The sequence below is a fragment of the Dermacentor albipictus genome, chromosome 1 (assembly GCF_038994185.2).
Source record: "Dermacentor albipictus isolate Rhodes 1998 colony chromosome 1, USDA_Dalb.pri_finalv2, whole genome shotgun sequence".
NCBI lineage: Eukaryota > Metazoa > Arthropoda > Arachnida > Ixodida > Ixodidae > Dermacentor > Dermacentor albipictus.
The window spans coordinates 352,651,014-352,675,110 of NC_091821.1; the positions used below are offsets into that span (position 1 = coordinate 352,651,014).

Consider the following 24,097-nt stretch of genomic DNA (forward strand, 5'->3'; position numbering starts at 1 on the left):
TTTTCCAAAAGTGTGCAGAGTGATTTTTCTTCGTTCCTGTTTCTTGTGGAGAAAGCGAGCAAATGCCATGGTGCCTATGGCGTTATGCAGCTGAGCACGAAGTTGCACACTTTAATCCCAGCACATAGTAGCTGCATTCTGATGCAAGCAAATTTCAGGTAATACTTGTGTAGTACTGTGTTTTGGGTGGCCGAATTTAACCTGGAGTCTTCAGCTACAGCATCCCTCATAGTCCGCATAGCAGCTTCAGGACATTAAACACTGCAATTTAAAGGAGTACTAGCCCAACATTGAGTATATCATATCTTTGACTTTGCCATTTTTTTGTGTTAAGTCCAAACTCTCTTAATTCTAGAATAATGCTGGGAAGCCACGGAGCACCTAATATAACCCTTTCAGGTGTATGTACACAATTGTGCACACGAAATTAAGAGGAAGCTTTAGCTCGGGCCCAACTCTGACGTGGCCTATTCAATACATGTAAAACGCAAAAACCCTTTTCTGAGAGAACCCCTGGACCGATCCTAATAAAATTTGTTGCATTTGAGAGAGAAAGCTCAATTCTAATGACCGTTGGAAGTGTAATTTCCATTTAGGGCCTGAATTTTGTTACAAAAATCTTCAAAAATTTGAAAGTTTGATAAAAATAGAAGCATGAAGTTTACAAATTAATAGCTCTGCATCAAGAAGAAATATCGCGGTTCTGTGAACAGCATTAATTAAATCATTGAAAGTAGACAAAGTTGATATGTCATTTTATATCACGTGAATTTGTTACATTGTGCACAAGGGTTCTGCAAAAGCTGTATTTCCATATTACTAAATTTTTTCAGCATTTATGTGTAACATATCTATTTTGTCCACTATAGATATGCTATTAGATGCAATTCACAGAATTGTGGTATTACTTTTCATTGCTGAGTTAGAGTTGTAAACATGATAATTTCGTCCTCTGAAAATTTCCGAATTTTGTCTATATTTAATAAAAAATTAACAACCTAAATAAAAAATTCGAAACCAACAGTCACTAGATTTAAAATCTTTCTTTTAAATGCAACAAACCTCGCTAAATTTGGTGCAGTGGTTGCTGAGAAAAACGAATTCTCCTTTTACGTGCATTTAGATAGGAGCACCCGAGCTAAAGCCTCCTCTTAATGCATAAAAATCGAAAGCATTGATCAGCAAATCACCGCCCAAGCACTCCGTATAGATGGTTAACCAGCAAAGCTGAAACATGCGGTCCCGGCGTTTATCACTGGGTTAATCCCAACAGTTCATTAAACGACGGCTTGGTAGACTGCCGGATCCTCGGTATGCATTTGCTGCTTGTGCTTGGCTGCACGAGCCTGTACTTGTGCCCCGGCTGCAGCATCGGCATGGTGTAGGCGAGCTCGCTTCCGGTTCTGCTCGCGGCATCGCTGATCGAAAGCTGCCTGCTCCTCGGGAGCATGGATGACGTGTGGCCTACCCATTTAGGAGCCAGAGAGAAACTGCTGCATGCTCCCGGCTACGACGGAAAGCAACAACGTCACTACTGGCGCACCCTATTGCGTGCCTCTCTTTCTTTCTTTTTTTCCCCTTTTTTCTCTTTCTTTTTATGCGCATGCGCATGGGGTTGCGCCGGAGGAGTTCTCGGCGTACAGGCGACAGATGGACGGGTGAATCAGGTAGCCTTATACAGCTTCACTGTAAAAAAATTATATTATTTCAAATATGTTGCAAGCACCTTGAAGCACTTAAGATTGAACATGTGCTGCAAACTTGGATAATAAGTGTTGAGTGTTTTAGTAAAATGGGTTGCAAGGTTGACAGCTGAATATTTGAAAGCCTTAAGTGGCTCATACCTTCGATGGTCTGGAAAACACGGCGTGCAGAACAGAAGGTCATGTGAGCACGCCTTGTGCAGACGCATGCTCATGCCACTGCTCACTCATTTGCTGTCTTCAACAGCTGGCTCCAATGCCGCTCATCATGCCAGTGTTCCCATACTGGCCCTTGCGCTCATGCCACTGCTCTCATATTCGTAGTCATCTTCCACAGCTGACTTCGATGGCACCTATCATGCCAAAAAGAAAAAGGCAAAGTTAATTGAAATAGAGTTAATTCAGGCACTCGAGCCCACGAGCTTCAATGGGAGTGAAACCCTTGAGCCTATGTGTAAATCGAACGCACAAAGTTTGGTGTTCAGGCAAAGTTAATTATTCCACTGTTAATTAATATATGGTTAATTAAGGCGCTCGAACCCTCGAGTTTTGGTGGAAGTCGAACCCGCTATCCCTGGTGTTGATTAAGGTAGCGTCAATTAAGAAACTTACATAAAGCATCTTACAAATTTTCCCCAAACTTAGTACTTGCGAAGTCTTGTCCTACTAGATGCGAGAAACTTGTGGCATAATTTCTGCAACTTAGGGAATACATGCGGGTATTCCTTTAATATTTCATGAAAAAAGAGCTTGGTAAAGTGTCGGTTTAGACCCCATACTTGCCTGATTAGGTTCCATACTGAGAGTAGCGCAGAGGACATAGGCGAGTGAGGAGCATTGTGATCGCTTGTGTCTTTCTCACTTGTCCACGTCTTTTATGCTCGTTACACCGTGGAACTTAACAGTCACTCCTATATAGAGTTATGTGTCAGTGTATCTTTGTCAACTGCTCTTGTCAGCTGATCATGTATAACTTCTGGACGGGAGCCCCCGAGGTGCTGCGGTATTCTGTGGTTGACTGATGTGAGCAAAAATGAGGATTCTCTTAAAAGCATTCAAATAGATAGCAACATCTGCTTTCTGCACCTACATTTAACAACAATAAAGCATGTTCTGTTATCTGTTAGTTCTATTATCTTAGTTCTGTTAGCTAAAGTGCATTAACATGTAGCTATAAGAATATGTGAAACCGTCCTGCAAAACCCAAACTCTGCACAGTTCTTCGAAAAGTGCAGTTATTGAAGATGAATTGTAGCATTTGTGTTTATTCGACTCACATGGTGGTACTCACTTCGTTACCACTGTACTACTCCGCTGTACATGGAGAGGTGTCATACATAGAGGTTTTGTTTGCAGTGTTGTACATTCTGTGACCAATGAAGGCATTTGATTTTTGTCGTAAATGGTTAAATAACGACCCTGCCATGAAGGCTTTAATTTTGCCTCTGTACGTGGCCAAGATGAAATGATTATTTGGTTTCGATGTATTCTGAAAATTTCTGCATGTGGCTGGCCAGCAGTTGATGGCAGGCCAATAAATTGTTGTAGCTACTCTATCTGCCGACAGGAACGAAGCCTTCAGTGTTGTGCATAGTGTGCAGAGAATATATGCTTGCTGGCCATCCTGATGATGACTGGGACCCCTCAATTGCAATGACACGTGAGACCTGTGATTCATGTCATTTTACTTGCGTACTCGTTCCTTCAATGCACTATGATTTCAGTCACATTCGGTCATCTGAAACATTGTCTCAATTAACCTTTTGTGCTGACTTAGCCAACTCGTTTATTTAAGTGAGTGGTTTATCAGGTGTTAGCATTCCAGCGAAATCATAATGAGGTCGCGAAAGAGTATTTCTAGAAAGAGAATCGGCACTAGAAAGAGAGTCGTGCAGCTATACCTAGCTGGCCAGCATAGGAGGAAGACACCAGCATTCTGCATCTGTCCATGGCCACAAATTCATGGCGGAAGCACAGGCTTGGTATTTCCGCGCGGACAGTCTAGTGGTTGTTGCAGCGTACTCTCAATATCAGAATAAAGGGGAAGAGAATGCCCCTGTGTTATCGTGCGGGAGGCCCGGAGGCGCTAATTCGTGCGATCCTTGAGGGAGGCGCGGTCCTTCGCGCCGACCTCGTAGCCGCGGTCGTTTCGCGTGGCCTGCACGTAGCACGTACGCGCTGAGCACAAGCTCATGCTCGATGGAGACGATTGCCGCAGCGTGTTCTCGTTTCCGCTCATTTTCTACCGCTTATGCGTACACACGAACGCATATGTCGCGCATGCCGTGCTCTGTGTCTAAATAATTCCGTCTGCGATATTTAGAATTCGCGCGTCGTCAAATACTTGAGGAGGTGGGGGGATCAGTACGAGCACAACGCACGCTTTCCGTTCAATAACTTAGAATATCTGCTTGGGCGCGTCCCATTATGAACCTAAGGCCAGTGCCAAAAGGCAGAAGTTTGGCGAAGAAGTGTCAAGCGGAGAAGGAGTATGCGTAATTGCAAGGTTTATTTTAACTCTGAGTGCAAGTTCATTTAAATGTGAGCAACGCATCCTAGCTAATATTCTACTTGTAGTATCAACGTTTTTGCTTCGCGTGGAGTATCATGATCTTAGCGTTCGGTAAAGCACATTTTTTTTTTTTTAGTGGAATGCGATAGCACACGTGTTTTTATATATATGCACATACATAGATATTTATGGAGCTGGAGAGCTTTTAAAGACGTGATGAATTTGCCAGCCCTCTGTTGAGAGAACAGACGCAACGTTTCGTCGCAGAGGCCGAATGGCTTCATTCTACAGCCACCAGCAACGATTTTCTCCCCCCCCCCCTTATTTTTTATTTTCTCTCGCTTCCGACCGCGCGCGCGCGCGCGCCGGGAGGTGAGACGTCGCCGACACCACCACGCGCTCAGGTAGCCGCGTTTCGGAGAGCGTAGAGACGCGGAAACGCAAAATATGCGAAAAAAGAAAAGAAAGACCGGAAGTACTTGTGGAGGGAATGTCCAATGAAAAGCAAGGCTCGCGCTTACGTCACCTCCGCTAGGTGAGCGCTGGCCACTCCTCCAAAAACCACGAGGGAAAGTCGCAGATGTGAGCAGGCGGTCGCGGAGTGTGTGCGCCCCGCGCGTCTGTGCTTTCTTTCCCGCGTTCATGTGGCAACGTGGGAGTTAGCGCTCCTCGAATCGTTCACGTCGTACGCGTTGTCTGTGGTCCGGCATCGCCATGGCAGTACGTCTGTTGATAGACTCGGACAGAGACGTGAGTCTTGCCGCTGAATGCCTCGTGGAGATGTCCAAGTCCAACGCTCGACCTCGCGACCCGTACCCGTACTCCGACTCCGATCGGCGCAGCCCGGCGTCTCTGAGCACGACGGACGGCAGTGACTGCGTGCCCGACGAGCAGGAATCTCATCTCAAGGACACGTCGGTGTACATGATCGCCCGGATACTAGCGGACTTGACGCGGGTACCTCAAGAGCCGGTTGGTTCGGCGGCCGCGAGGCCCGTAAGTAGCGTTAGGCCTAAGGTGCGCGCCGCCTCGAACAAAGCGATCGTGGCGGCGTCGTCGGCCACACCCGGCGTCCGCGGATCCTCTTCTGCTCTCAAGAAAGTCCACATCTGCAGCTACGCAGGCTGCGACAAAGTCTACGGCAAGAGCTCTCACCTCAAGGCGCATCTACGCACGCATACAGGTAAGGAAACAGTCGGAACCAAACGCGCATCGTCTGCTAGCGAGAGGCCGCTACGGAGAACCGGCCCAGTTTTTTTTTTTCTTTTTTACTCTCCGCTTTGTCTCCCGATCAGCTGTGAACCGTGCTGATTCGCGCGCTTGGCGATCCGTGTCTCCAACGTTTTCGTGAGAGCCGCTTCTAGGAGATACTGCCTTTGGTCTTGGATTGAGCGGGGTGGGGCTGGCGCGTTAAGTTTCAGGCCGCGTTTCTAACCCTCGGGGCGCTACCTCGGCCGAGAGGGGCGTTCCTCCTTAGCAGACGACAGAGCGGCGGGCCTCTGGTTTCCTTCCTCGGAAAAACGCGATGGGCCGCTTATCGCCCGACACATACGCTCGGTCGACTCCTTCCCGTGTTCGCGAGAGAAAGTTGCCAAGCCGCTAGCGATGCGATAACGTTCAGAGATTAGCAACCAGGCAATCTGGTCGCGGTAATGAAGAGGCGCCGCTGTTTCACGCGCCCACTAGCCCTGTCGTCAAGGCGGCTTGTCGCGTTGCCTACGTCAGTGATCGGCGGACTGTCGCGAGGCAGGGCGTTCATACCCCATTCGGCGCGCCTAAGCATGTTGGGGCGTGCATGGCCAGCGAGCCCGATCTCGGCGGGAAGCGGGGGGTGACCCCCCACACCACCTCACGGCGCGTGAAGCAGCCTCCTCCCAGCCGCCGCGACGAAACCGAGGCAGCGGGTCTGGCGGGAGCGTGCGCCTCGTTGGCAGTACACGTACTTGGAAAAAAAGGTGGTTGTTCGAGCGAGGCCAGCCCGAACACACCGCGCGCACGGGGTCTCTTGAACTTCCCTCCGCCCTCATCCGCCCAGTGGCCTTCGGGCAGCCGCGCTCACCTCTGGACGCTACTTCGCCCGAACATCTCGCTGACGGAGGAGGGGGCCAGCGATCTTTGTTTTGCTCATAAGTTACCTGCTTACGCGCGCGCACCCTTCTCCTTGCAGAGCTGTGTGTGTGGTTCACGGAGCAAGCACAAAAGGCGCGGCGCGGGTACGCCCGATCGGCGCTTTTAATTTCGCCCTTCAACGATTGCCTGCCATTGTGAGAGCATGTGTACGTGTTTTTCTTTTCGCTGGTGCCATAGTTCGCAACCTCAGGATCCATCTGCGAAGGCATTGCCTGTCGCAAGCCTTCTGCGTCGCAGTTACAGAAAAAGCGCAGATCACTGCGCCCTTCTTGGCAGCCTGCTTCTTTTAGCAACGCGCCCACTTCTGATAAATGGGGCATATTTTAGCATCATGTGTCCCCCCACACGTGTAGTTCGAACCGCACCGTTCAGTCAGTGTGAAGTGCCGCCATTTCGTTCTTTTGTTCAGGTCTGGATGTGCGTCTCTGCTCGCGGGCACGCCGACGCGTTCCGTCTATTGTGTGTCTGCGCACTTCATCGCGCGCCAGTGATGGGAAATAGTGGGCGGGTTTGTTCGCGTCTGTGCGCTTCCGGCTCACTAGGAGCAGCAGCTGGAGGCCATATAATGCCAGGGGGGAATCTGCGGTCCCGACTCCGACAGACGCAGCGTGCGTTTTCGCCGCCGGGAGCGTGGACCCGGAAAAGCAGCGCGATGCGTAGGTTTGGCCACGCGGTATGGGAGCGCCGTCGGCCCTGGCAGGTCACAAAGGCCGTGCGCGGAGTGGGGTATCTCCTGCTGACGCGCTGCCGACGTAAATGCCAGCAGCATCGGTGCGTCGCACTTGCGCGCTTGCACAACGCGCATCTCGTGCAACGTGTGCCGCGACTCACGTGTGCCCGCGCGCGCTCTTCCCCAGGGGCCACCGTCGGCGACATGCGGCCCCAGACTCTCCGGCGCCGTGGGTGGGAGCTTCTTTTTCCGAACACGTGTTCCCTGACCTTGACGCGGTTGTCTCTTCTCCGCGCTGTCGTCTTCCCCCTGTCTCCTGCTGCCGTTGCCCCTATTGGCTGCGGACGCACGGTTGCCCCCCCCCCCCCCCCCCTTCACTTTCTGCGTTTCTCTCAGAATCGGGCGCCCTTGTTTTGTGACCCGTTCGCGTCGTAAGAGCTTCATTGTTCGCAGCGTTTCTCTTTTGGGACCGTCGAGCGTATTCTTTGAATGCACGGAACTCGCTTTTCTTGTTGCCTGCGTGCTTCGAGAATGTCTCGGGAAAACTAAACAAATTCGGATTAGTTGATTAAAAAAGAAAGCGGAACAGCAGTACCAACATGTGTCTGTTGAGAGGGCTAGGTAGCAGGAACTTCTTGTGCTAAAACGCACAATCCAGAAAAACGACGCAACGTTTTCATGGAATCATGTTGGCATGTTTGTCGCAAAGGTGCGTGGACCGAATGGTCATCATCATCATTTTCTCCGGGCGCGAAGAAAAGGTTTGGCGGGCAGTTTTACGTGCCTTTTTGTTTTCCCATAACGCCCACGTCACTGTCTCCGACCAGGCTTCCGCATTCGTGACCTGCAATCTGTAGTATAATAAGCGTGCAGTCTTCGCAGCAGAGCACGTGATGTCGTCACGCGTGGACTCTCGGAACGCATCCGCGCGGTGGTGTTCGCGCTCTGCTACCCGGACAACAAGGTGCGTGTTAGGCCTAAGGCCACGCCTCCGTCGCAGGCCAGCACGTGGCCTCTTCCCCCGCACTGAATCGGCAACCGCCTCGCGTTCGCGACCTCTGGAGCCCGTCCGTCATGAGTCTGTAACAGCAGAGCAGCAGTGTTGCAACACTGCGCAGGAGTCTTCGATGTGCGTCGCGCCTTGTAATCTTGAGTGGGCGGATGTGCACTTTGGCTGTGCTTGTGCCGCCATGTTGGTGGGGAAAATAGCGAGGCCGCACATGGTGATTCCTCGTGACACCTTTTAGGGCCGTTTGCAGAAATATGTTGCGCATGCGCAAAGCTTGTTCTATTCCGACAAAAGGTTGTCGTCCGCACACTTGTATGTTGATCGCTCTCATCAGCCTCGCTATTGCTACCGCCGAAACCGCGCTAGCCCCTCCCTCCCTCTCCTGTTCTGCGGGGGTATGGCGCTGTGGTAAACGCCATTCAATGGTAACAGTACTTCTCATGTCGCTAGGTTGAGGTCGGACTACGCTGGAGTAAAACTTATGGTATATCTCGGAAAGCCTTAACCGCTCGTGCTTTCCTTCCTAGGAGGAGAATAAACGCAGTCTGTACACTCGTTCTTTCTTTCAAGAATTAAGCTGGCAAATAATTTTTCACGTGGTCTGCAAAAGTGTAGTGTGTGATTTTTGTGCTGTGCACGGAATGGTAAATCTGATGCTGCCTGTTAAACGCATACAATTCATTTCAACTTGTTGTGTTTATGTACTCCCGGATGATTAGCACGTAATTCAAACGAGGACGATCTCTGGGAATGGAGGTTTTGCAAAATATTCCGGTGTCGTAACGTTTAGCGCGAGTGTGTGCTTGCACCACCGCTGATGACACCATTACCTGCCTGTCCCCGCAACTTTTTATTTTTCTTCTGCCCTTGGCTTCGAGATAACCTTGAGCAAAGTATCAAGGCCAATTGCTTCGTGGTCTATCGTCCCCGTATCATGTCCGGAGGGGGTGTGCAGCTACTGGGGAGTCTATCTTGGATTAAGAGTTAAGCTGCTTTTGACTCAATAAACAATCATAAATGACAAACGTGAACTTACATTAAACTAACTTAGCTACACACCGTGTGTCTCGCTCTTTACTATTTACGAGAAGAAAGAACGGATTAAGGCTATATGTGCTTCATCGCAAATTTCCCCATCAGTCCGCTTACGACTACCGGCACCCTTTGCGGGGGCGTAGCGACTCATCGTCAGGATCAGTCTGTCGTGACAGTAGTTGAGTAACTCTACAACTGTCACCGACATACTGACACTAAGGAATGTGTGTAGTATTTCTGTGGGGCAGTAGGCATTATAGACCTATAACATTATAGGTCTCCAGCAGTAGGCACGCTGCTCTGCAAAGCTTCGTTACAGCCACTCCCGTTCGCCTGCAGCCCTCAGCTATTTCTGCTCACGCTACGGATATAATAATGGGGTGAAAACCGCGAGTTAAAAGGAAAGGGACGCGTGATTAACAATAACGTGTTGCGAAATAATTAACGAATTCAGCATACATCAGTATACCTCTTGAGCGTCCCTTTGACAAGTCTCGCGGAACGGCAGGCTTTTATTTATTTATTTTTCATTCTTTCAGACGCGACAGTGTTCCGGAAGCCATCGTGCGCTCGCTAGATGACCGCAAAAAAAGAAAGTCGGATCTCTCTTTTTACGTCACAAAGCAGCTGCAGTCTGTGCGAGGAGACGAGGTTGGAAAATGCAGCTGCCGCTTGCGCTCACGTTTCTTCATTTTAAAACGTGTCGAGCCCTTTTGCGCAGTTGTAACTTATATTCGCAGACGCCACGATTCGTTTCTTCTCTCTCGTTACATAGAGGCCGGCGGCACGCGGAAACGATCCGCGGCGTGTCGTCTTTATAGGCCGTCGCTTCGCAGCTGCGGCTGAATCTTGGATGCGCACTCCGATGTTGTTATTTGTTGGGAAAATAATGCGGTTTCTGTCGACCTTGAGGCCTAAACCGTCGCACGTGTACAAGCGAATGTACCGGGTGTGATGAACGCGCTGCCATGCTTGGTTTTTAATGCTCAATTCGGCGCAGTATACTTCCAGGTGCAGGGCTTGGGGAGTTTTTCAAGCGAGGCGGTGCCCGCCGCACGCTTTGTCCAATAACATAGAAAATGAAGTCCCAATTCAGTCACTTTTTACAAATCTATTATGGTATGATTTCGCCTGATACAGCAAAGAAAAAGGAAAAGAAAGCCTGCCTTGAAGGTCGATGAGGTAGGGTTGTTGATATAGTGATATAGTTTTTTTTTTTTTTACATTGCATTTGTTTGCTTTCATAATGTCTAAGCCAACTTGACTTTTTTTTTTTTCCTGCTTATACATTGTTTTTCTCGGTCCTGAATCAGTGCCTGCTCCTGCTGCCCTCAGACCGGGTTCAAGGCCCGTCAAGTTGCTACAAGCAACTTTTTCCTTAAATCCCCCATAAATTGTATGTTTATGTAAATAAAGGCAAATATAAAACTACAGGCCGTGGTTGCTTAATGGCTATGGTGTGGAGCTGCCAAACACGAGGTCGCGGATCAAATTCCGGCCGCGGCCGCATTTCAATGGGGGCGAAATGCGAGAGCACCCGTGCATTAAGATTTAGGCGCACCTAAAGAGCCACAGGTGGTCCAAATTATTCCGCAGTCCCCCCGCTTCGGCGTGCCTCATAATCAGATCGTGGCTTAGGCACGTGAAACCCCAAAATCTAAGCTAATCTGGTGATGTACCGAAACTAAAATTTTTCTGCAGAACTACCGGTAGTCGCGGAGACTGCCACTGCGATAGGTTTCTGCGCTTCTCAGTAGCCTTAGTGGTGACTCGTTTTGTTGGCCTGGCCGGTTCTTGTACTCCGTGCAGCTGGCTTCGAGAATCTCGTTCTTCACTCGTCGCCGAGTTCGCGATGGATGGACGGACAAACTTTATTGAAGTCCATTAGGTCGCACTAGTTTCCTAGCCCAAAGCTCCCACGTTAGGACTGAAAGGTCTAGCCTTTCGGTCGCTTCCCGGGTCCGTCGGCCTGCCCATAGCTGCTCTTCTAATGTGCGACTCCGTAGAGCTGCGTAACACGGAGCAACGCCGGAGCATATAACTAAGATAAATGGTGTCGTTACATTTATCGCATGCTGTATGGTGCAGCGCTTCAACGTAGATGGCTGAGCCGACGTTACGAAAGTCTCCTTCGTCCAACTCTCTCCCTTTCCTCCTCCTCATTTCACCGAAATCGGATCTCCCCCAGGCGTCCGCATCTTGCGGCACGTGCGAAAGGTCGGCCATGTATGTCTCGCGGACTGGCGAGCATCGCCGATCTCGCTCGCTCGATAAACATGGTAGCGGCGCCTTGAAACGGTCGCGCCCGGTCTCCATGTTTCGCCTTTCGAGGCGGTAGCGAGCTCGTGTTTTGCTTCGTCGAGGCACATCGCTTTCTGCGCAGTGCTTATCGGCTTTGCCGTCTTCCGCGGGTTGACCGGCCAAGTATCTCGGGGCGAGCGACAAAGAGGCTCCGAATACTGCGTAGATTGCAAACGGGATCGGTGCGCCCCGAGTTTATCTGGCTCTTTTTTTTTTTTTTCGTTGCTTCTGCAGTCGTGGAGCCTGCATCGAGGGCTTAGAGAAAGATAGAGAGACGCGAGATCTGTGCAGCACTGCGTGAAAATCGCCAGTCCGTGTGTCCTGTCCGTAAGGTCGCTGGCACTTTTAATTTGCGTCCGCGGTGCTGCATGTGCAACGCCGTAGGCGAGCGCTCCGAACGCCTTCTGCTTCAGTTTGATGTCCATCGCGAATCTCGGTGCTTGCGATTCTTGCAAAAGAACGCCAGCGGGGCATGGGGTTTTTAATACGCAAAGAAACTATTTTAGTCTTTTAGGCAACGCTGCTTGCTGAAACCCAGCCAATACTCGTTTGCTGTTCTTCCAGCAAGACACTGTTCTCTACAGCCCACATTTATTTATTTCCGTCAAGGGCGCTGGAGCGCTCAAAGTGGAAGTGCGTGATCACGTAAACGTAGCCTAGCTGTAGCTACATTTACTTGAGAAATGTGGGTCGAGTCTGCTTGTCGGGATGGAAACTGGTCCATGCAAGCGCTAGCGAGTCGGGCCGAGCGAGCGTAGGTACGAGTTCGGTCAATCCGTCTGTGAGGGGTGCGTTGACACGCCCCTTCAGCTCGGCAAGGTGCACGCGAATGCGATGAGGTCCACTCATGACTCCACCAGCTCGCGTCGCGTTCATCCAAGCCAAGTTTGTAATCACCCCCGAAGTCCATGAATTTGGTTATGTCGCGCACGCCACCCTCCCGGGGCTGATCATAAAGCGTGAAAAATCTCCCCCACCCTCTTTTCTTTCCCCACCGCGTGCAAACATTCGGGAAGCGAAAGAATGGAAGCAGGCCAGGTGGGATTCCTCCAGTTGCCCGAATAAGTAAACGTTTTTTCGTGGAAGACAGGCTTCCAGGTTTTAGTCAGTTCTGCCACGTAGCTTCTGGTGCTTTCTTTTTTTAATTTAGCGCTGCTAGTTTTTGAAGATTACTCAGAAGGGCATGACGGGCGCTTCTGGTTCCATACAGGCGTTCACGAGGGCTGGGGAGTTTTCGGCAAAGTCGTGCGTCACGAATTCTGCCAGCCCTCCCATCGTCCGGGGGGGGGGGGTGTCTAAAAAAAGGGGGGAAGAAACATTGTGTGTGTCTTTCCAGCGCGGCGTTGTGGGAGTGGCGCGGGCGCCGTGAACGTGGTCCGATGCGATCGGCGACGCGTGGCTCGATTCTTGTGCCGTTCGACGGCAGGCGCCGTCGGCAGTTTCCGCGTGCGCTAACCCCTCGCAGCCGTTTGGCCCGCGCCCAGAGTGAGCGGAGCGACGATAGGGGAGCGCGCTCGCCTTGCGACACGCGTGCACACTCGAGCGATAGAAAGGCGGCGGTCCGCTGGGCCCCGCTATCGGCGAGACCACCTTCGCCGCAGATAAGCCGCCGGCTTTGTTGCGCACTCGCCTTGTTCCTCTTCGCCGCGTCCGCGCGACGGCCATGCGGAAGGATTGCTCGCGGCGAAAGTGCTGGCCCGAGGCCATCAAGCCTTGGAGCACTTGCGGAGGCTATTCCGTGGAATCTCTCGAGGGACATGGCCTACGTTTTGTCTCCGCTGTTGGGTGACCTCTTCCGTCTTGAGGAACCGCGCCAACTCCTTGCCGCCTTGTGGACGAGTCGGGGACTCTGATTTGTTGTGTGTGCGTACCGTTAGCGGGATGTATATATGGGCATCCCTAGTCCCGAATTACCAACCAGCGCAACAGAAATTCTCGTGGCCATCACGCGCTTCGTTATGCTTTCATTGTCGTTACTAAGGCGCCTGCTCTTACATCCGCTTTTCATTTCATTTCATTTATTGTACCTTCAAGGCCCGAAGGCGTTACAGAAGGGAGTGGAACTAAATATACAGCATGTGCAGATGTGTGTGCAGATGTGTGTGGGTATAATAATAACAAGAAAAAAAAATAGAAAGTGCGGATTAACAAAAGTATTCTTCAATAGTAGTTCTAAAAGCAGATGTATCGGTTATGTTAACAATTGAGGCCGGCAGATGATTCCATTCATTGGTAGTTTTAGGAATGAATAAAAAAATTGGTTCGTGCGACAGTGTGGAACGCTCAATTTATGCCGATGGTCAGTACGAGATGATATATATGCAGGTTCGGACATAAGTTCACATTTTAATTCCGGATTGTAATAATAAATTTTGTGCAGCAGTGATAAGCGTGCTAACTTCCTACGGGATGAGAGGAGAGGGAGGTTTAAAGTAGCCTTCGTAGATGTTAGGCTTGATGTCCGAGAATAGTGAGTAAGAATGAACCGCGTGCTACGATTTTGTATAGATTCTATGGCATTTGTTAAGTAATCCAAGCCAGGGTCCCATACAGAAGAGGCATATTCAAGCTTAGGACGTATTAGTGTTTTGTATAGAAGTAGCTTTAAGTTAGCGGGTGCCATAGAACCCTACGAACCATTTGACCTACGCTCCCTCTTAAAGTTGGTGCACACTAGCTTGGGCCTTTCGGGTAACGAGATGCCGCGTGTACATCATCCTGAGTTGCCTCGCGTTGGCACTCAGTGGAGCGCGCCGCTTTCGCCGCGGGCACCGTCCCTTCGTTGTGTAGCGGCGCATGCGGGTCCCGGCAGCGGGGTGTTTTGATACGGCACTTCCGGCTTTACGACACCGCGATGTCTCGTCCGGTTGCTTTACGACTTCGGCGGCCGACGATGTAGCGCCCCTGCTCGGCACCCTTTTTGATTTCTCTCACTAGCTGCCGCTGCTCGAAACTCGATTGGGCGTGTTTGGACTCGGCACGTTAGCGGGAAGCCTGCTAGTCAGGCGCCCCCCCAAAAAAAGATAGAGTTGTCTTTTGCGCATCATACCTAATTCGAGAACTCCGTAGAGGTCCACCGTGTAATCTCCTCTATGGTAATTTTGATTTTTATTTTCGTCAAACGCGGTACCCGGGCCAACCAGTAGCGGTGCGTTGCGTCTAGAGGGAGGACACGCTCCTCATAAGGAAGCACATAGCGCCACTGCCCATTTTTCGGCGGCTCACTATTCCTTGCATCTTTTTTTCGTCATCCTTTCTTCGCCTTACCTGTAGCACTCTCTCACTTGCGTTCGCCGCCGTCTTCGCCAAGGGGCGCCAGCTGGTTCTCCCCGAGCGAAAGCGAGGTGGCGAAAAAGTCATTTGAAGTCCGCGCTTTCCTTCTCGTTTTCTTTATAACCACTTCCGTATTTTTTTTGGCGCCTCGATAATAGAGACCTCATTTTGACAGCACCACCTGCCAAACCACGCCCGCGGTCCGCCGCCGCCGGCGATGCTGCTGCTGCCGCCACCGTTAGCGAGAAAAGAGCGAGCGAGTCGGTTCATCACGCATCCGCGGTGTCCATCATCCAGATTTTCGCCCGCGTTCCGGCGCGCGTGCAGAATGGACGGCACGCCGAAGCGGCGGAGGAAAGTGAGGTGGGGGGAACCCAGGGGAGAACACGCGCTTCCAGAATCGGCGGCCGCTTGCGAAACGCTCCGTGGGGGCAGCGTTTGTTTCGGAAGCTCGCAACTTTTCTCTCTCGTCGCGCGCGCGCGCGCGCGGCGTGTGTGCGTTTCTTGCTCCTTTTCCCCCCGCTGGCTCGGTGCCGTTGCGAGCGGCGCTTCTCTGCCGTGACCCACTTTGCCCGTGGCAGGTAGCCATTGTTTCGTCGTCGCTGTCCGCTCCTTGCAGTGCGGCCGTTCTGGTTGTTTCCCTTTTTTTTTTCGTTGCTTTTCTCCTTCTGCGTTTATACCTCCTCGGGCCAGCGGTGGTGGGCGGCCTATGTGCGCGCGCCGGACGCTTCCCGGCCCTCCGCCGGTCGGCGCTGTCGCCCATCTTCTATATATCGGCCTGCATAAATCTCGTCCCCCCCTGAGCGTGCACGCATCTTCTCCCCGTTCCTTCTTCTGCCGTTGAGCGAGCCCGCGTGCTGCTTCGTTTCTGTGGCCCGGTCGGCTTGCCCAGTTCCGAGCGCTGCTGTATTTGTTTTCTTCCCTGGCTGCCTGTGACGCCTCCGCGCGCCGTTTACATCCCTCTCTCGGCGAGCGTTTGGTGCTCTCGGTATATTTGCGTGCCTCGGGTTTCGGCATCCCGCAGCTTTCCCGTGACGCTCGTTCGACTAGACGTACTGCCCGGCACCTGCCTCGCATTCAGCGCGCCTGCCTTCTACGGTGGTCTTTTCCTTTCGCGTTCCTCAAAGGCGAATGAGTCTTGATAGAGTTTCGCGAGTTGCATGCCTCACCTCAGTGCCCTTTCGTATTTCGTGACTGAACTAAGCACGGACTCGCGGGCATTCAAGTCTTCGTCCTCTTCGTCCCAAAACACGCATGCATGTGCGCGCATAAGCGCGATGTTGGAAGAACAAGGGGTGACGCCGTGGGTGCTGAAGCCGTTTCGCAGCATTGCCGGCTCTTCAACTACGCTGCAGCCAAAGGTGACTGTAGTGAGAGTACAAATAAATACTAAAGAAGACGCGTACAAAGATTAAATACGGAGAAACATAAGAAATTGTCGTATTCCTCCATCATTGCCGCCATGTTCGGCTGCTATGCGGGCCACCGATTCTTCTACTCGCGCGCCGGACGCACTTCGCGCCCGCGATGGTCGAGTCCAAGTCGAAAGAGCGACGCCGGACACTGTCGTCGTCGTCCACCCCCCCTTCCCCGAAGAGTCTCGTGCCTTCCCCGCGCTGGTCCGTCTTCGTGGCGGTCGGTACGTCGTACGCCTCCAAGCGCTCGTTGTACAGGTTGGAGCGTCGATGCGTGCCACTACTGGCAAGCGCGTATTTGTTTGTATGCGAGACCGCGGGAGGAGAGGAGCCGGTCGCGCGACGCTTGGCCGCGCATGCTGCGGAGTCGGCCGGAGGAAGCGCCCTTCTTTGAAGTGCGTACGGGAAACGGAGGAAGGGTGCAGAGCATGCTTGCAAGGCGCTGGTGTGTGTGTGCGAGGGTAGTGGTTATGTGCGCGCTCTCAGACGCCGGAGCGGTACGAATGAACGGACTACTCCCCCCCCGCGGCTCAATGAGAGAGGGCGTTGTCGCCATCGTGCGTACACCAAGGTAGCACTCTAGCACAGCGTGCGCCGTGCCAGCCTCCTGTATTGTACTGGCTTGTGTACGCGCGCGGCCGACCCACGGCGTTCCGAGTCGCGGCGTGGTCTGCTCCAGTTGTTTTGCGACGCGCCCTCTCCTCTACCAGTGCGCGGCGTCCTTGCTTTTTTCCTCCGCTGACTCCTCCTGTTTTGCGTGCGAAAGCCTTTTCTTTCCTCATTTTCCATCATTCTCCCTCTTCGTGCGGCTGTCTCGCCGATGCCTGTGGCTTCCTCGGTCTCTCTGTAAGCCCCAACCTCGCGTTGCGTTGACGCGGAGGCGCGCATACTTTTATGCAACGTCCGACGCCCACGCCGTAGAAGTTCTCGGAAGAGGCTGCCGCCGCTGCCGCGATATATACCGTTCCTGGTTCGATTGTGCCGCATTCTGAGAAAGAGAACAACACCGCGGTCGGCGGGAATCTTGCGAAATGTCACATAGGTGGGCTGCCCTGGAGAAGCTGCTTTCCGACCACATAGTCGCATCTGGAGGCCCGCTTCTTCATTGATTTCATTGAACGGAGAATTTGGGCCTTCTGATCCCCATAAGCCAATTCCCATGGCACTGCGTAGGCTAAGATTAGTTAATGCAGACAAGAGAAACCTAAAAACAAAATAAAAAGCAGGTGCACTGAACACTACATGCCGCCACAAAGCTCTTGCTTTCTAGCGCTTTTCCCATGAAAGGGCTCGAAATGTCGTCGGTAGACCTTCGGTCGGAAAACATAATTGCAGGACAGCCGATTTTCTGAGATTCGCGCTTCCGATTAGGATTACTTTTGTCAAAAGATAGCGTAAAGTAACCTCGAGCATTGGAAAAAGCATAAGTGGGCTGGAGGCGCTGCGTATGCCTGCGCATGTTTATCCTTGCTTTCTAAACAATGCCCCCCTTTGTAATAACTCTCGCTTTCGCCGTTTCTCTCTTACTGATAACAGTGCATTGAGGGCAAGATAGTCTTAACGATTGCTTCCGCTTTGTTTCACTTCTTTATCGCTCGCTCTGCGTGTTGTTTGTGGGCAGTAACGACGGTCGGCGTGAGTCGCAAATCGCACGCGATTGGAAAGGACGGGAGCGATCGCCACTTCGTCATGTTCCTGGTCCGGTTTAGCTTTGTTTCTTATCGAAATGTCGTCAAGCTAGCTGCGTGCCGATAATCGTTGTTTACACTCGGGCCTGCATTATGCGCGCCATCGTAGTAGAATCGTTTCCTTTATCGTGATTTCCGATAACAGTTCGCTGTAGTGTTTTATCAGGTGAGCGCTGATTGTATAGGGCCGATATGTAGGCGTCGCGCTTGAAGGTCTTCAGTCGCACCAGTACCGAAATTGCCCACGTAAGCTCCGAGCTAAAAAACTTAACATGCTGACTGCTCTAAGACGTTGAGGTCTTCAAATTGTGTCGCCACCTATTGTATGCGCGTGAAGAGGCACCGCGAAATGCTCGTCTTACGCGCTTGGCCTACTGTACGCGGCTTGTTGTCACGTTGGGACAGAGCAGCAACAACAACAACAAAAAAAAAAACTAATTGCTCTTCCGCTTTGTGAAGGATGACCAGCGAAGCTGTGTATGTGGGCCCCTTAATGGCGAACTGCACATCCGCCGTGGGTCTGCCCGGCATTGTACTATCTTCGGGATCGGCCCACGTATGGGGAAAACTGTATTCACAAAAACTATTCACTGAAGAAAAAGCTGGAACATGCAACGAAAGATGCTAAATTAATTGCTTATAAAACTCTCATACGTCCATCTTTAGAATACGCTTGCGTTGTCTGGAGCCCCCACCAAAAAGTCTTAATACACAAACTAGAAAAAATTCAGAGAATGGCTGCTCGTTTTATTGCTTCAAGGTATCGAAGGACTCACTCGGTAACAACAATTCTGCGTTCGTGTGGGCTTGAGTTGCTGGAAACCCGAAGGAAGAAAGCCAGACTTAAGATTTTTTTTCAGATACTTCAAAGGGCTCTGAAGATAAAAAAAGGAAACATATGTCCAGTTCCCTGCAAATCGCAGCGAGAGAATAAACCACAGCAGAGCCGTCAAGCCTTATAACACACGTGTTGATGTTTTTCGTTATTCTTTTTTCCCGGACGTGATTGAAATGTGGAATGCCTTACCTGATGTTGTTGTCGATCAGACGGATGTGCACAAATTTGAATGTTTGATTGATATTTTGTATCGTGAACACCCAACCTGATGCTATGAAATGTCAAATTTGCTTGTGTTGTACCATTTTCCCTCCCTGTAACAACCCTCAAGCGAGGGTGGCGCATTCCACAATATGGCGGAGCTTTGAGTGTCCAGAAAATGGCACCCCCATCACGCGAGCTGCGTTGTGGGCTCTGAGGGGCACTGCAGTGTGAAGCACTCTGCTTTGATTTTGACAGGCTCGTGTCCTTTACCGTGCCCCGACAAGTACACTAGCGTGTTGTTGCGTTTTACTTCCATTTTTCGAGAGTCGAGGGAGGGAAACGAGCCCACCGCCGCGGGTGTTGACGATGATAAACTTCATTCCGTAGTCCGAGGCACCTTTACGGCGCGATTTCAGTGCGTCGTCGTAATTGGCTGCTCCTGTTCCGAACGCAGCCGTGTTGGCGCGCGCAAGTGGGCGTTGTCAGCGCGACCACGAGTGCGCGCCCCCGCAGTTGCGACGCTCCGGGTGATAGCGCCCGCGGGTTGTTGTGCAAGTGTGCAAGATGCAGGCCATAAGTTTGCTCTATCTCTCTCTCTCTCTTGCTCTCTCAGTGTACGTGCTCTCGACAACCCTACCACCGATTGTGGTTGCGTCGCATCGAATGCTAGTCCGCTACGTCTACTCTTGGAAACCGAGTTAGTAAAGAGTTATAGCTCAGCAGGCCAGCGTAGACGCCAGTGCGCATGCGCGGTACCCGCGCCGTGGCGTCTACGCTGGTCTGCTGGCCCGCTGAGCTATAACACACTATTTTCCCACCTTCCATGCCTTCTCTTTTGCTGTGTGACAATTCAAGGGCTACTCGCACGAAACGTTTTACCGATGCCATCTATCTATCAGTTAATTTCCTTTCCCTTTGTCCTCTGGTAGCTTCAACACTAGTCAAGGAGTGAAGGTGTTGAAGGTCCGAAGTCGGCGCCCCTCGATCATTCGAGTGCACAGTGGCAGCGCGAAGGAAGAGCCGTTGTCCGATAAAGTGACGCTTTATTCAAACGCCGAGGCGTCTTCCCGAGTCCAAGCCCTAAGCTCCACACAATCACACATGCGAGTTCACATCATTGTAACCAATAGCACAACCACCTTCGTGCCGCTCACGGCATTGGTGGAAACAGTAGCACTCTTTACAACACGCCAAGGGATAGGATTTCTCAAAGACATGTGCCATCTCCCTCTCCCCTACGTTGGGCTGCGAGTATCGGCCCCTGATGTCCTCATCTTTTCACCTGCAAGCGGCCGCCATGCAAGCTGCGAGAATGTTTCCATGAAACTCTAGGGCTTATTGACTGCATATCTGCCGGACAGCGGGCTGCCCTGCCAGTACTGCGAAAACTGTCTCCCGTGCAGCTGTGTGCCGGTTCGTTTGAAATCCAAACACCATAATTGGGACCCGATGGCGATCGCACACAAAAGCATCCATCGGTCGCATCCGGCTAAGCGATTGTAAAGCTACCGCTGTTTTCACAGGCATTCTCAGAAGGCGTACGCGGATTCCAAACATCAAACCGGCTGGGCAGCGTCGCGTCGCCCAATTTCCGTGACCAAGACGGTCGACGGGACATTTGGGAAGCGCATAGGCATTAGCGGTGACCTTTCACCTTCACGCCCGTCTCCCCGAACGCTCCCCTTCAGCTCCGGCCGTCTACCCTGTTGTTCCGAACGAACGTGCCGATCTAGTGCCTTTTCTACGGCGCAGCCACTAATCCGTTTTCTCTCCACGCGTGGGTGCTTCCCGCGTCTCCTCTTCGCGGAACCCACCTGCGTGCTTCGTTTCCGGTTATTGGTCGATACAGCAGGTGCGAACTCGTCCTGCGCTTTGCTGTAGTCGCCTAAACTGGGCCACAAAATAACAGCAAGGTCAACTCCCTAACCCCAAACTGAATCTATCTATCTATCTATCTATCTATCTATCTATCTATCTATCTATCTATCTATCTATCTATCTATCTATCTATCTATCTATCTATCTATCTATCTATCTATCTATCTATCTATCTATCTATCTATCTATCTATCTATCTATCTATCTATCTAATCAGGTGGCTGCCGGAGCCACTGAGTTAGTGGAGGAGGAGGAGGTTAGCTCTGCCGAATGTTTTCATGGCGTTCAGAAAGTATCTTTCTTGTTCTGCCGCGAAAAAAACAATAGCAGCAAAAGGGTCTTTTAATGTTTTATAACTCCATATTGCGATTCTCCCGGAATGAGCCTGTTGAAACGCGTCGACGCCAGGGATATACACCTGTGTTTTATCCGTTATTCACGCTGCGTCTGTCTCCGACCTATCGCACATAGACACACATGTTCTCATTCTGTATTTCTTTTTCTTCATCCGCTGTTCGCAAAACGTAACAGATGTTCCTGCTCACTGCGAGCTGCCTTTGGCGCACGCGTTGAAACAAATTGTGCACTTCTAAACATCTGCTTTGATTTTTCTTTTTCCTTTACACCGCGCGATGACGAGATGTGTTTATGATGTCGTTGCACTGGCATCAAGCTGTGATGCGTCGCCACAGGAAACAGGTTCACTGTGCTTATAGAGTATTGGTCGCTGACTCGCGACGGATCTCTTCCTTTTTTATTTTTAACGTCTCAGTGGGCGATCAAACAAGTTTTGTAGCATGCTTTAGGGAAACACGTGACATCTACCACGGTGGCTCTGTAAATTGCGGCCACAATTCCTAAAGTCGAACAGTAATGAATATGGCGCGAGAAGCGCGATCGCAGATATGGGAGAACATAAAAACAGGGCGAATGTAAACTCCACATGTAAACTCGCGTCGAACGACTGGGGTAGAATTCATGCTCCGCGGCCATTTCGCATTCCGATTAAAACGTCTGCGCGGCAGCGCTGCTTCCTTTTGGGAATCTTGTTGAAATGGCTTCGACTCAAAACCTATACGTTTTGTTTCACACAGCAACGTGAGCCACCGTGCTTGGGCTGTTTACGCCCCCATCGTCCAGCTGAGACCGCCGCCTCTGGAGGAGCGCGTGTTTACCGTCATGAGTTTCTTGACGTGCGTGCGCTAGGCTGGGCCACTTCCCGGTGTGTTTCTTTGGTTTCTTGCGCTACGCGCACCCCTCCCCCCTCTCAGGCCTTCCCTCTTCTGTTGAGCCGCCCCCCTTTCGTGCGGCCCGTACGTGGTGGCCACCACGCGCCGGTGCCGCACTTCGGAAGCGGCGGCCCGCTGTTGCTACTGCCGCCCCGCGCTACTTCTCTGGTGTTCTCCCTCTCCTGCGAGGACCGCCTTCTTTCTTCGAATCTCCTTCGTTTATTTGCGCTTGCGCCAACCGTGTACGGGTTGTTTTCTGTTTCCTGCGTGTGTTCGCGTCGTCTCCCCTTTGCACGCTGTACTTTTCCTCCCGCTTCCGTTATCTTTGAAACTCGCTTCCGCTTTATAAGAGAGCGAGCTTGCTCGGTTCCGCCTCCCCTTGGCCGGCTTCGCGTTCGGGACCCGCTGGAGCGAGCGGGCTCCACGACGCCGGGCCGTTAATTTCAGGCTTGCGGGTTCGACTGCCTGCCTGCAGCCTTGATGGGTGAAAACCTACCTCCTGCGCTGCTGCGAAAAGGCGGCTGCTGCGCTCTCGTTTGCGCCGGTCACCGTGGCGCTCGTGTGCTATGGTTTCATCGAACGCTTCTCGGCAGTGCTGATATGGGTCGGGAATGGTAACCGCGCCTGTGCATGAACGTTGAGCGAGGGGAATGTGCCATACTTTTAGTTGACGTATACGCTTTCTGTTCCCGCTCACGACAGGTAGAGACAGCGCGCGAGAGAAACGCCCGCATAATAAAGAAACCTAGTACGTCGTTGTTTGACTTCACAGACGTCACTCCGCGACCTTCCAGCTTCCGACCTTGCGTAACTGAACTTCCCGTGGCAGACGTAGGCTGACTGCTTAACTTTAAAATAATAGCAATAAAATCTGAAAAATTTTGGCACCCCACCCGACGCAGACAAGCGCGGCGCCATGTCGCTCTCAAAAAAAAAAAAAAAAAATTGACCGCAGGACCGGTTCCTGCTCGAGGTCAGCCTGGTGAACAAAAGTACCGACTCTCAGCTGACGCGATTAAACCTAATGTCGTCGCAAGCACTACTTTCACTCGCACTGTTATTGCCTTGCTGTAAACATAATGAGCCCGTCTATGCATAGGTCGGTAGACGCACTCGCGCTGTTTTGTAAAGTGTGCGCACATGTTAACGAGTGGACGTTCGTAAAACGGGTTTCATCTCTGAAACACGATGCTCGCGAAGTAGCTTTTCTGAACTGTCACTCCCCCTATGTCATTTAAGCACTTGTCAATCGCTTTCTCTATGACTTGTCTATAGCCACGCCCCCCTTGAGCACACCGTAGTGCGGCGCGCCTGAGCGCTACGTTCTAGGATGCCTCGATGCCCATCTGGCGCTGGCATAGAGACACCCTTCTAAGTACGAGGTAACTGCATTGTGTATGGCGCAGCTATACGATACTTTACAGTGAGCCTCCTCAGCTTTTCAGACCAACGGCCCATGTGCGTGGCAACGGCACCGCGTATTTTCTCTCTCTTTCTCGTTATAGACTTGCACTGCTTCGGGCGCTTGATTTCAGCTAAGTGGGACAGGCCTTTCTACGAGCTGTTTTACAAAGTTGTGGTCGTAAAGAACCGAGGCAAAAATGAAAGGAAAAGGCGGGACGCCGAGAGTTTCGTGCTCTTTTACTGCTCTCGCCCTTTGCTGACCCGGCGCCGCGATAATCTCCACCTTTAATTTATTGGCTTGTCTCGGCATACTTTCCTCCTAAGCGAAACGCACGGGCTCGCTCTTCTGCGAGTTGCGCACGTTAATAATTTTCACCTCTTAACCTCAGATTGCGGGCAATTTCTGAGAAAAGCTTTAGCGAAACATTCTGGCGGCGTCCGTCGTCAGTTATGCCTCACTGTATGGCGACGGACATGAAGGTTGACGTCGCGCCCACTTCCGCTGTCCTTGCTGTCACTAAAATCACTATAAGGGTAAGAAGCCCTCCTCCTCTGAAGCGGTCGCTTCAATCGCGTGCGATACCACTGGGGGTACGGGTTCCTGCTCACTGTTTACCGGCCTTGGGCCACATCTGCGGTGTCAGGCCCCGCGCGTCCATTGTTCGCATCACGGTTGAATTTCGGCGCGAACCAAGCGCTCTCTGGCGCGACCCGCTATCGTCAACAGTGTGTCAGTCGGTCACTTCCCGGACTTGGGAGTGGAAGAAGGGCTCTGGCGGAAGGAAGACCCTCCGTGTCGGATCGCCGC

The 24,097-nt window shown here is 51.6% G+C and overlaps 1 protein-coding gene across 1 annotated transcript in view; it reads left to right on the top strand.

Moving 5' to 3' along the window:
• Nucleotides 1–4,775: 4,775 nt before the first annotated feature.
• Nucleotides 4,776–24,097, top strand: part of LOC135909602 (Krueppel-like factor 13) — a 42,574-nt gene continuing 23,252 nt past the window's right edge. The window contains exon 1 of the mRNA XM_065441581.2: nt 4,776–5,398. Coding sequence (XP_065297653.2) covers nt 4,930–5,398 — 469 coding nt within the window. The 5' untranslated portion in view covers nt 4,776–4,929. The remainder of the gene's footprint in view (nt 5,399–24,097) is intronic.